The following is a 13,950-nucleotide window of genomic DNA, read 5'->3' as shown; positions in this document are numbered from 1 at the left end:
CTGCTACACTCTTGTACCAGCCCCAATGACCCTTGTGGGACACTAATGTACTGCCAAAACAATACCTGTTGTAGTCTTACAGAAAAAATTGCTTCTGCTCTTTTAACTAAAACAGCACTTCATAGCAAATAGGAAAGACACATTACCTTCCTAAAAGGACAGCTGAATTTTGAAATACCAGTTCAGTGTCTATTTCTGGCAGAGCTAAAACTGGGAGGAAGCTGAGTGGAAGCTCCTATATTTTTCTCTGTTGCAACCTGTAGAAATTAATATAACAGAGTTCTTACCATATATGGCTTGTCTGCCACCTGTAAGAAAAATATGGATAGCCCAGTTGTCATTTGAAGACAATGTTGTGTCTAAGAAAGACTCTGGGGTTTATATAAAATGTTGTGTGATTTGGTGGCTGCTAGTATTAGCCATCAAACTGCATGCCTCTCTCTTTGAAAACAGCAATTTCTCAGGGAAAAAAATGTGCAGCTTTCAATTCCTTATGTTTCTTCTCTGTCGTTGCCTGTGGAAGCACCATCTGGCCTCTGGTAAGGTTTTCCACACATTGCAGAAGGTGATCAGCTCTAAAATAACTTTTACTTTAGAGAGAGTTTAAGTAAGCATTAGTACCATAAGGACAAGCTCACTATTATGACAGTTTTGAGCACTTGAGATGTACCATAGGGAGATTCTTTCCAGTGTCATCCAAATCTCATGAAACACCAGATTATTTTTAAAAATTTGTTTATAAATAGAAGACTGACATAATATGAAATTGTGACTCTCGTGTACGTCTTGTACTAGTTTGCCAATAGAAGATGTTATCTCCTGATTTCAACTGGTGAATTGCATGTAAGTTTCTTACTGCTGCTTTTGCTTGTGAATGCTGTACTTTGTCACTAGTTAGAAGCGATATCACAGGAATATCACTGAAGAGGGGAATATTGCAAATGATACAAAGCTAAGTGGCACAGCTGATACGCCTAAGGGACTTTGGCTTGAGGAGTAGGTTCATGTGAACCTCTTGAGGTTCACCAAGGCTAAATGCAAGATCCTGCACCTGGGCTGAGGCAATTTCCAATACCAATACAGGCTGGGCCATGAAAGGATTGAGATCAGCCCCAAAAAGAAGGACTTGGGGATACTGGTGGATGAGAAATTGCACATGAATTGGCACTGTGTGCTTGCAGCCCTGAAAACCAACTTTGTCCTTGGTTGCATTAAAAGAAGCATGGTCAGCAGATCAAAGAAAGTGATTTTCCCCTTATACTGCACTTTTGTGAGACCCAATTTGGAGTGCTGCATCCAATTCTGGAGTTCCCAGTGCAAGAAAGACATGACCTGTTAGAGTGGGACCAGAGGAGGGACATGAAAATGGTCAGGGGGCTGGAGCACCTCTCCTGTGAAGAAAGACTGAGAAAGTTGGGGTTTTTCAGCCTGGAGAAGGCTCCATGGAGACCTTATTGCAGCTTTTCAATATATAAAGCAGGCTTATGAGAAAGATGGAGAAAGACTTTTTACCTGGGCCTGTAGTTACAGGACAAGGGAAAATGGTTTTAAGCTGAAAGAGGGCAGATTTAGGTTGGCTGTGAGAAAGAATTTTTTTACAATGAGGGTGGTGAGACACTGGGATAGGTTTCCTAGAGAAGATGTGGATGCCTCATCATGGGAGAAGTGTTCAAAGTCAGTTTGGACTGGACTTTGGACTAGAAGGTCTTTGAAGGTCCTCTCCAACTGAAACCATTTAATGATTCTGTGATTCTATGATCATTTGTGTAATCAATAACACAGCTGTCTGTTGAATGTTCTCATTTTGTTATGTATGTATTTAAGGATCCTGTTGCTAACACATCAGCTATTTGATACATTCAACTTCTTTACTTCCTTCCCTTTTGACTATGTCACGGTATAATTTGCATTTTTTCAGTATAATACATTTTGCTTTTTAATGATGTTTCTAAACCTGTTTTTACGGGAGAATATGTAATGCTATTAATTAAAGAAACAGAAAGTACATGTGACTAAACGTAGCCTAGAATATTGTAATGGTCTGAATTAAGCTGACAAGGATGATAAATTGCAATGAAGAAAATAGTGAAACAAACACACTTGTCCATTATCTTTTATAATCAAAAGTATGAAACTCTGGATAAAAAATACAGAATTCTTGATGTAGTAATTTTAGTAGGATTGATTGTTCCCAATTAAGAGGTTCCATAAAAAATAGTAAGATACTTTTCAGTTAGCAGACAAGTTTTCTAAAGTGGCCAAACCAAGAGCCAGCTTCTGTAGTTTCAGATAAGATCAGTAAGTATCTCATCCCTGGTAGAATCAAGATCTTTGCAAGTCTTTGCCGCTTCCTTTCAAATTCTCACCAAAATCCTTGCTGATGTCCACATGAATGCAACACAACATTGTTGTCTGCCTCCCACCCACCCATTAGTGACCGCTGCTGAAAATATTTATTAATCTTTTATTCATCAGCACTTTTTTTTTAAGGAGCTTTTTCTTTGGCAAACTGGCTATGCCTTTTATTTTTACTTTACCTCTCTCTCTTTTGATTTTAATTATCTTTCTCTCACAGGCTGCTTAAAAAACCTCAAAGTGCTCAATGTCAGTTTCAATAATTTGAAGTCGGTCCCTCCAGAACTGGGTGACTGTGAAAACTTGGAAAAACTGGATTTGTCTGGAAATATGGAAATAGCAGAGCTCCCATTTGAAGTAAGAAAATAAACTATGTTTCTTCCACCTTTTATATTAGGCTTATAAGTACTTTATTACAGTCTTAAAATGTTTTCTTAACAGATAAAATCACATTCCTTGCAGTTTTTTGCAATAATGTTTAAATAGTAGTATCAGTGAAAATACCTTAGCAGCAGTTAAGTGGGACCAAGCTTCTTTGTTTTGATTTTCAAATGACTAAATTTTGCTTGTATTTATTCTGATATATGAAGGAGGACATGGTCCCAAAGGGGATTTGGCCAGCGGTGATGAGGAGCAGGTTGTGAATAGCTGTTTTCTGTGAAAGTGAACTGCATTTTGACAGCTAAATTCACATACCAACCTTCATTTGTTCCCAGTACTGGTTTTCCTTTAAAAAGAGTATGGAGAGTTCTATAAACAACACTGCATGTTGATATGAGAATAAGTATGTCTGAAAGGGATATTACGTGTGAGGCATGGTATGAATATATAACAAAGACTGAGAAAAGGACTCCCAGGCATGCACCAACATTGTTTCTTGTGTTAGATGCATAACTGCCCTCTGCCACTGCTGCTCTGCGACTTATTGTTCACAGAGAAATGAAACCATTGGCTGGTACCTAACCGCAGTTTCAGATGTCATCTCTATTTCTCAGATTCTTAATGTCCTAATTCCTGGGGCTTGAGTGGGGGGAGCTTTAGGGAGAAGTGTCAGGCTTTTTGCTGAATCCTACTTTTTCTCCAAACGTCTGTTACTGGTGATTTACAGGCAATGTTGGAGTGGACTAAGCTTATGTGAGATCTGGTTTGGCCGTGTTTATGTTCTGTTCTGAGGAAATGCAAATGGTAATTAACTTTTCCCTCTGACTTTTCACTGTAAGTTAATGTGAAAAGAATTGTTAAAAAATGATGTGAAGGAAACAGAAATAAAGGGCAAACAGCTTCACATCATAAGTGGACACGGCATAGAAATGCTAGCTAGCAACAGCGCAAACAGTGCAGGTCTCCTTTCTCCTTCCTCTCCTCCTCCTTCAGGTAGCAAAGATAGGGGACCAACCAGGTAAAACTTAAGCGGTAAAAAGGAGCCATAATGGAATCAGAAAAACATATATCCTGAACAGGCAGAGGAATGAAATATAAGCATCTAGGAAAAGTGAGTATATTCAAACCTGTGGACTAGAATGGTGAATTTAGCCCCAATCACTACTGTGTTAAAATCAGTGAGTATTTTTCTGGTTGCTTCTAAAGGCCTTGTAGTGCAAAGGCTTACTTATGTCAATGCACATAAACCTGACTGTGCTTGCAAGTCTTTCAAGGGCTGAGTCCTAAGAGACCAGCGTCTCTCTTGGAAAGGTCAAAAACATTGTTCCCTTCTGGCAGTCTCCAATGCAATGGGATTGAACGCCACTAGAACTGAGTGTAGGCAACTGGGTAAGGGTTCACTTACAATCTATGCAAAAATTTTGGAGCTGTGCAAATAACTATATAACAGCAAAAACTGGAAACAATATAATGCCTGCATAGTCTAAAAGGTCAAGAAGAAAAATATTAGTGTTGTCCATTGTGTTTCTACGTTTGTCTGAAGGCCAGCACTTAATATATACTTGCAGTGACCCCTGGGAAGTAGACTACACAAACTTTTCTGATTTAGTTTATAAAATTAGTTTCCCGTTAACATTTACAAGGCAGCTTTGGAAGCCAAACAGACAATTAAAGGAACACTTTTGTCACATGATTTATAATGCTGCAAAGTGTTTGGCCTTTGGTGTACTCAATATGGCTGATGTTATTCAAAGCAATTGCATCAGTGTCCTTGATAATGTAATAGGTATCTGATGTTTGATTCTCAGATGGGCCACAAGTGTTAGTCGCTGGCAGGTAACTATTTAATTAATTAAAATATTTAATTGATCTTAACAGTCTAAAAAGGGAAAACAGAAAGACACTATAAATGTTGTGATGGGCTAACCTTGGCTACTAGCCAAACACCCACCCAGCTGCTCGCTCACTCCCTCTCCCTCCTCAGCACAACATTGGGAGAAAATGGGATAAGAAAGCTCATGGGCTGAGATAAAAGACAGGGAGATTGTTTACTGTTTATTATTGTGGGCAAAAAAGACTGTACTTGGGGAAGATTAATATTTGCCAATATATATTTGGATACTGAGAAACAAAGACATTAAATGGCATCTTTCCTCACCCTTCTCCCAAGGTCGACTCCACCTCTTCACTCCAGATTCCTCTCCCACCCCTGAGTGGTGTAGGGAGGCGAGGAGAGTTATAGTCACTACACAGTGGTTTCTGGCTGCTTCTCCTTCCTCCTCACACTTTTCCTCTCCTCCAGTATGGGGTCTCCATGGGCTTCACTTTCTTCAGATATATTTGCAGCAGCATGGGTCTTATATGAGCTGTGGTGTGGAGGTCTGCTTCACCATGGAGGACCTCCTTCTGCTCCTGCTCTGACCATGGTGTTCCCTCTGCTGTTTTTTACTGTTTTTGTTCTGTGACACACACCCCGCCCCGTCCCCCCCCGTGTCCCCCCCAGTGTTTTTCCCCTTTCTTAAATAAGTTTTTAGAGTGGCATCACACACTTGGCTGAGGAGCTCGGCTGTGTCCTATGATGGGTCCTTTGGTGCTGGCTGGAACTGTCTGTGTCCAGCTTGGGGCAGTCCCTGATCTCTTCCCACAGAGGACACCCTGCAGCCCCTATGCTGCCAGCATCTTGCCGTGGACACCCAATATAAAAATTTATGACCCCATGTTCAACAGGTTAGATCAATTATTACCCAATACAATTGTTCCTAATGTCTATTAATCCGGTGAAATGCTCATAAGACTTGGTCACCATTCTCTCTTGTGGTGTGAGCACTGGGACCTGGAGAGTGTAAATGAGCAAGTACATGCAAGCTTTGCTTTAGTAGGTGAATGTGTTACATTTACAACATTAGGAAAAAAAGGAGAAAACTTGGGAACCGATACACAAAATAAGGTAGAGAATTGCTAAAATTGTTTGCTGTTCATCATCTTCTAGAAGTCCAATTTCTATTTGACTTTTGAATGCTTAACATTTTCTTCAGGGAAGGTTAAAGAAATGCAAGAGGACAGCAACAATATTCTTCGATGCAAAACTTCAAAAGAAATAAGAGCAAACTTCTGCCCAGCAGAAATGATCAAAGTCTAATTTTACCTTGGTTTTGTACATAGAATAATGTCCAGAGAGACACTGATAACATATGTGAAAATGGATTCAAAGAGATTGATAACATTCCTGTAATTCAGTCAAAAATTTTTGACAGACCCATGAAGTTTTATGAGATCATCAGAACGCTGAGGCTGAATTACATCTTCAGTAATCAGTTTCCCTGTACCCTTTCTATCCATTTTCTTTATGACAGGTGCAAAAATAGAGAAGTCTTGAAGTTTTTAGTTTATTTGGTTGTTTTGTTTTTTTGCTTTCTTAGGAAAAGTGTTTAGGTTTTGTTGGTTTTTTTTTTTTTTTTTTATAGACAAAAAATATTACATGATGAGCTAATTTAAGGGGAAAAATATTTTAATGAGATGGATCATATAACGCATGACTGTAGTTGCTACCCAGAAGTGGTAGAAGGTGAGAATAGCTTATTACACAAAAACATACAGTGTCACCAAATACCTATTTTGAATTGAAGTTCCTAATTTGTGAAGACAGCTACCATATATTTGTATAATTTTTTTGCTGGCATATCAGCTGTTTCTGTGCCTGAATTTGTCAGTCAGCCACATAAGAAATTCATAGACTCTTATGAAGTCTGTTATTTGTTTTGTAAACAGGGAAACTTCAGGAAAGACAAAATGCCAAACACCTTATATCATACAACTTTTCAGGTAAACTACAGTTGTTAAGGAGGTTTCCAGCATGAATACTGACTGTACTTCTTGCCTTTTTAATCTATCACTTTCATTTTCAATGCAGCTGTTTTAAGCTTAAGTATGTAATGATTGAGATGCTCTAGCACAACTGAAATCTTGTAGATCTTTATCTCTGTTAATAGATTCAATAGCTGGTAGTGGTACCTCCACATTTTTCAGTATGTGGGGACCCTCCCACCCCACCCCAAACCATAGCATTCTGTTGGCCTAATGCAACCTGTTTCAGGGAGTGGCTATATCAGCCTACTTACTAGGAACACTTATGTCCAACACCTGGACTTCTGTCAGAATTTCTATTTGAGTGTGCTTTGAGTAATGCCTTGAGAGACATGCCTTATGCCATAGCATCAGGAGGCAAATGCACTGCTCACTTGTCTGTTCATTTCTTATAGAAATCTCTTTCCCTGTTTTTAAAGGCCACTTCCAGCACTCTGTAAGTATTCTCACTGAATCTTAAAATGAGGTAATCTGGTGCTCCATTAAAAAATATTGAATGTGTATGCTCTCATCTTTTATTTTCTTAGGGTTTTATACCATTCCATACTATGACTAAGGAAGAACTAGCTGGTTTAAAGTCTACTATTCCATTTTTTTTCTCTCTTCTACTGTTGGATGTCAAAATTTTTAAATTTTATAAAGTTTTACTTAAGTTCAATGTTAGATTAATATTAATTGCAAAGTAAGTAGCAGAAAAGGTTTATGTATCTGCAGCTGAATTCAAATCTCTTTTGGCTACATTTGTAAATTATGAATGCCTTTCTCTGAACATGGATGAAAATATAAATTTAAATCAAATGTAAATTTTAGAAAAGGCAATATGTGACATTGTATTCGTGTAGCCAATTTATAACAGATATTTCTATGCTTCAGTAACCAGGCTCAGCAGAGGAAGGTGCACTATGAAGTTTAGGGCACAATCTTCCCTGAGATAGCACATAGCTGATAAGACGCCTCTGTAGAGTTGAATTCGTTCCTCTAGCTAAGATCCTTAGGAGATGCATGCCCTGTATGTTATTCAGTCCCTCCCCTAGCATAGTAGGGTTACACTGGGTACCATATTCTGTAGGTGCAGAAGGAAGGGGAGGGATAGATGGATTTGCTTCTAAATTTTTTTGTACCTTGTGTGTGTGAGTTTAAGGATTAGTATGATGCTAGTATTTGTATTTTAACTGTTGCATAGAGTTCCTATTGCTATTTTCATACACATGGAACTAATTTGCTTTTCTAGGAATAAAAGTGGTATTATAAATAACTTGTTTTCTGATATAGGTTTCTAGAAAAACTGCTTTGACCTTATTTTGAGGTGTGCTTCCTTCAGAAAGTATTGCTGTCTACAGTTGCATACTGAATCACCCAATTAACATTACCTGTGCACGGCAGAATACCTGCTTTGTGCTGATACTTCAAAGAGACAGCTTTGCTCTGTTGAAGGGCTAGTTCTTCCATACTGTAAAATGCTAATAATGTTACATTAGCCAAACGTATCTATATATCTGTGACCCAAAGAAACTTTAGGGAGAAGAGAGGGAAGATAAAGAAATTCTTATTTCCTCCATCTTCACTATCTGGTGTGGCATATGCTGTCAGTCACAGGACAGGCAAGACAATCCGTGCTACCAACAGCAAGACAGAAATGCTTACAGGTAGATGTTCTGATATTGAAAATAAATTGAAAAGGGGCTTTGCAAAGTTATTCTGCTTTGAACAGTGTTCCATACCACGTCTGAGCAGTCCCAGCAAGCAATCTGAAATGTTTTTTGTATTCTCTGTGAGGTCTGGGTAGTACAAAGAGAAGGACTGAGACAGAGACTGTTACAGCATATGAATACTTTGTCAAAGAAGGAGCATATGTATGTAAGCCTGCTTTTCCATGTCAATCCTGTATAAACTGATCTTTGAAGTTCAGAGAAATGGCAAGGTTATGCTTTCTGGCTGTTTTAGCACACTGTGTTTTCAACAGATCAAATAAAATCTTGTATTTCTGATGCATAGAAGGTTTCAGCTAAGTCCTGATATAAGCAAGTACAGACTTTGGGAACTTTCAAAATCATACAATCATAAAATGCATTAGATTGGAAGGAATCATTAGAGGTCAGCTAGTCCAACACCCCTGTAATAAGCAGGGACATCTTCACCTATATCATGTTGAATGCTTCCAGGGATGAGGCTGTCTGGGCAACCTGTTCCAGTGTTTCGCCACCCACATCATAAGAAATTTCTTCCTTATATCTAGTCTGAACCTACCCTCTTTTAGTTGAAAATCATTATGCTTTGTCCTGTCGCTACAGACCCTACTAAAAAGTCTGTCCCCATCTTTCTTAGAAGCTTCCTTTAAGAACCGAAATTTAAGAACTCAGATTTAGCAGCTGGAAAGTTTTCAGGCTTTTTTGGTCTGATTCTGTTTTTCTGACCAGTCCTACTTAGCAAAGGAAAACATTTAGCAGGAAGAGCAGAGGCAGAAGTACTATGCAAGTGTGGGCACACTTCAAATACATCCCTACTGGGCATTTCTATGTAATATGTCTTCATGATCTGTGACTCACACTTCCCAAAGTCATACCCTGGGTATGCAGGCAGGACACCAGCAGTCTCAATAGAAATGTAAAAAGACAGGTTGTTTTACCAGCCCGTTATTCTTTAAAGCTGTAAACTTCCAAACCTGTTTCTTTCCCTTGCCATTTTTTTTTAATGTATGTAACCATTATAAAAATGAAAAATATACACATAAGGAGGTACAGGACATTAATCTCCCAGGGATTTCACTATTGAGTCTGGCACCAGACAAGTTCATCCTTAGCTCCTGCCTCTCTCATTTAATGGGATTATAAAGAACCTGCAAAATTTTCACATTTGTAGAAATTTTAGATATTTACAAAGGAGTCATGCATTTTATGTATTAAACCCCAAATTTTATTTGTGTAGGATTTTCAGGACCACAAAGCAGAGAAGAGTGGTATAATAAAGGGCTTAACTTGCTACTGTGAAGCCAACAGCATTAAGCCAACCTCTGGTGAAATTTTTCTTTTTAAATCACTGGCAAAAGTGCAGCTGATTTTAATCAGACCACCATTTCTGTGCATACATTTTGCAGCCTCAGAATTGTTTTTCCAGTTGTTGGCTTGCATTTCTGTTAGACAGGATTTCATCTTGCCTTTCTTTGCTCATTGCTTGCATTCTCTTCAGATTTGTTCAGTGCTCCTGACGAGTTGCTTTCCGATACAGTTGGCCAAAGTGCTGTCAATCCATGCAAAGCAACAGCTGTTTTACGGAACTGGTATAAGATGTAATATCAAATGCTAGCAGGAGGGGTGTGAAACCCAAAAGAGCAGGTGCAAAGGTGTTAGGTGTCAGAGGAGATTCATGGACACCTTACTGCTGCAGGAGCTCTCACAAATGTTTTAATAGACAAGGGGCTAAAGAAGGGCATGGATCTATGTTAGGAAACAGGATTATGCACTTAAGCACAGGAAAGTGTGTCAGTTGATCCTGTTCTTGACACTGTGCTTCCAAAGTCTACCAATTAATATAGCATCACTCAAAACCACTCCACTATCAGAACAAGTCAGTAGCTAATAATAACATCCCACTTCATTGGAGAACCGACCCATGCCTACCTCCATGCTGTGGTGCCAGCGACCTCTCCTTTACCTTTCACATGAGTTCAATAAAAGTAACATCACCTTTCACAGTCTGAATTTTTTGTATAGTAGGGAATGACAGAGAAGTAGTTTTACAGTGTAAGGGAAGACTTAACAATGGGCAAAAGGGCACAATGTGAACACCACAACATGGCTATGTTGTTAGAAAAAGCATGAATCTAACTGTAAAAGAATTCAATGGTAGGAAAGAGTATTTGGTACTGTTCCAGTCCTGCTTTCTCTGAAAACAGTTCAAAATCTTATGAAGTCCAATAGCAAAATAGTTTTTTGAAATCCTGGTTATATAACCTCTGTTCACCAGTTACATAATGAGACAGATTTTATATAACTACTTAATAAGAGAACAAATACATAACACTATCACATTTGCATATTTTAACTTAAAGAAAAATATCTCTGGTGCCCACATACATGGATTAATGAGAGTGAGAAGGGAGTTGTAGGTGAAGGGAGAGAAAAATATGCTATTTTTTATTCCATAAAGTGCAACTAATGAGAGGTATGATTTATTCTGTAAGAAGAATAAAGTTGGAGAATCAAACTGAAGTTAAGGCATTTAATTTATTGCTGAATACATTCTTATCAGTTGTTAACTAATTATAGGTAGTTACATCATTGATCAAATTCTCACAGCTGTAAACAACACTTGGTAAGGCTGACTGTGATTTTTATTAACCATCATTGATCAGTGGCAAAGGCATAAAGACAAGAGTCAGCCCTATCAGCTAAAAGCAGAATTAATTGATTTTTTTTTTCCCATATAGAGCTCAGTCAGTTAAGCTCTTTCCTTGACTAGTGCTAGGCAAAAGAGTGTAGATTAGACCCAACATGAAATGGAAATGATGCTGAATACACAAGTGAATCCAGTAGAGGATACGGCACAGTGGTTCCTGCTTTTCTTACTGAAGAGACAACCAGCTCACAAACCTGGGCCTCTGTCATGCTTCCAAACTGCAGTGTAAAGCACAATGAGTTTCAGGTTAAGAAACTAATGGCTGGGAAAGTCAGAACAAATATAGAAAGAGAGATGACTCTTCACCACCATTTAGATTATTTACCTAGTCCACTATTGTGAGTTGTTATAAAGCTGGCTACTGCTGCTGGAGTTCAGAAGGATGTGGGTAGTTTTATGAACAATAAACCCACAAGTTATGAAGGTTACGGTCAAGTTAAAGTAACTTCATGCTTCATGGTGTAAATGCAGCTTTGCATGAATGAGATTTTCAAGACTTCCCTTGTCTTTTGCTTTGAAAAATAGATCCTGGTATTTTTTTAGTTCCTATCTATTTTTAATTGACATATGCTTCGTTTCCTTCCACATCACTTACGTTATTCCAGCCACATCATCCAATTGCTTTGTGGACTAACCTGAGGTGATACTGTTAATCTGCCAAATTCCTTCACCCAAAACTTGAGACTCCCCGCAGTAGTTTACATGGGCAGTGTGGATGCCAGGTGTATGTGGCCAGTGCCCACCTGTATGTAGATCTTGCGTGAAAAATATGTATGACTGTGACAGAACTTCCCCTGACTGTCTGGTTATAGGATACATGACTGGGGAGAGCATGCACTGCTAGACTGCTGCTGAGGGCTATGATGCCTAGCTTCAATCCTGTCAGGTGGCATACGCTGGCTGCCAAGCTGTCTAGAGACTGCTGTTTGTCTCATCTTGACATACAGAGCTGGTCAGTTAAAAGTTTTGTCTGACCTGTGTGATTGTGGTGGCAGAAGGGCTGTAATGAATTAGAAGATACATGAGTCAGGATCACACATGGGCATCACCATTTCATGATTCACTGGTCTTTTTTCTGCATGTTACTAGTGGTTTCTTTTTGTTTGTTTGTCTTGGTTTGTTTTTTTTTGTTAGTTTTGATTTAAATACTGTCCTTGCAAGGCAGGGAGATGGTTAAGAAGAGGCAAGGCTATCCCAAACTGCTTTAATAGACTTGAAATATTTTTCATTCTCAGAAGCTGGCTCCAAGACTTCAGGTTACTAATACAAAATGCTCTTTGAAATGCTTGGTTAGAGGCAATAAAATGGTTGACTAGACTTGAGGACATAATGTGATGCTTCAGAATTGTAGAATGCTGGAGTACATTTTTTTAAAAAGGGAAAGAAATTAGGAGGTTACAAAAAATATAGAGCACCTTAAATCCCCATTAATTTTAATACCATAATCAAAGAAAATCTTGATAGGTGCCTGAGACTTTTCATAATACATACTTGGAGTGGTCCTTAGTATCTCAAGACTAGAAATAAGAAAACCTGTGTTTACTTCCCCTGACTTTTTTTTTGACCTTGGTATGTGACTTCTTGCCACTGTGTTTCTGTTTGCTTTTGCTCATTGGCTTGTCATGGCTGTTAATGGTGTTAAAGCTGCAAAGGAGAGATCTCTCAACATGGGTGTTTGTAGCACAGCATCACAGAGCTTTATTTGCAGTTCTACATGCTCTGGTAATAATGTTGTTAGTATTGTAATACACTGCTAAGTTGCAGATCTGCTTTCCAAAGGATTCAATTTTCAGTAGCTTTCACCTTTGAAATCTCAATAAGCAAGCTGCGTATAAAGTGTTCAGTATTATTCTGCTAGAAAATCAGTGTTTGTGCCATTTTCTGAGGCTGAAAAAATCTGAACTGTGCTTATTTGAACTGTGACATTGAAATAGAGTTTTTCATTATTTGTGTAAATGTCAGCTTCCTCTGAATTCTGCAGAGTTCTAAACTGGAAAACCTTTTGTTGTTGCAAAACCTATACTCTAATTTTCTAGAAGTTTCATGTTATTGGGAAGTGCTATGCTTTTTGGTTATAGTGCTCTTGTATTTTGAAGGAAGAATGCACCATGAATTTACCATTTCTTGCTCAGCTGTTCCAATCTTTACAGTCTTTCCTAATCTTGATTTAGGTTTTTCAGAACTATTGCAAACCCAAAAATTAACAAAAATAAGTCTTTCCATTCCATTACTGTTGTTCATTTCTGAATACCATCTGCTCTTGTGTTTTTCCTTGAGAAAAACTGACAAGAACCATGGTGTTTTGTATGTAGGTGTACAATTGTTTTAGTTAGTGGCAAATAATTTAGGGTTTAATTATTGGTTATCACATTATATATATATATATGTCCTATCACATTATATACATGTCTAACTATCCATTTGCTTTTTTGACCAGTAGTGCATACTGAACACAAGACTTTCACTGAGTTATATACAGTTACTTTTTTCTTTTCATCTTTTCCCATGTTTCAGTCAAATAAATGTGTGTAGTTCACTGTTCTTCTATTAGCTTGCACCTCTCCATATTAGGTTTTATTTGCAGTTGTGAAAATCTTGACAGTTTTAGATGCGTGCTGCTGATAATAAATGTTACTTCTTCTAAGTATTTGTTCAGTAGTCATAGTTTCTTTTGTTATATTCTTGTTTTTATATGCTCAAAGCATTACATAGGTATTTGCAAAATGTCATGTTCAACAGAAAATATTATCTGGCATTGCACATGATATACACAAATATGCAGAAGTTTTTTGTTGTTTATTATTAAAAAATTACTAGGGGAATATATGTGTCCAGCAGCAATGTGTATCTAAGTAAAAGATAAGTTGCTGGAACACAATCTGAAGGTGACTGGGTAATAAAACATTTGTTTGGAAGCTGCCTATATTAATACAGCACATAAAAGAAAAAGTGTAA

General features: G+C 38.0%; 1 protein-coding gene across 1 annotated transcript in view; it reads left to right on the top strand.

The window, feature by feature from the left end:
- The window catches only part of LRRC2 (leucine rich repeat containing 2), a 52,332-nt gene that overhangs the window by 27,001 nt on the left and 11,381 nt on the right, over positions 1–13,950 (top strand). The window contains exon 4 of the mRNA XM_040580580.1: positions 2,576–2,712. Within this exon, the coding sequence (XP_040436514.1) occupies positions 2,576–2,712 (137 nt within the window). The remainder of the gene's footprint in view (positions 1–2,575; positions 2,713–13,950) is intronic.

Source organism: Falco naumanni, chromosome Z, assembly GCF_017639655.2.
Source record: "Falco naumanni isolate bFalNau1 chromosome Z, bFalNau1.pat, whole genome shotgun sequence".
In the NCBI taxonomy this organism is placed as follows: domain Eukaryota; kingdom Metazoa; phylum Chordata; class Aves; order Falconiformes; family Falconidae; genus Falco; species Falco naumanni.
This window is presented reverse-complemented; position numbering and strand designations above follow the sequence as displayed.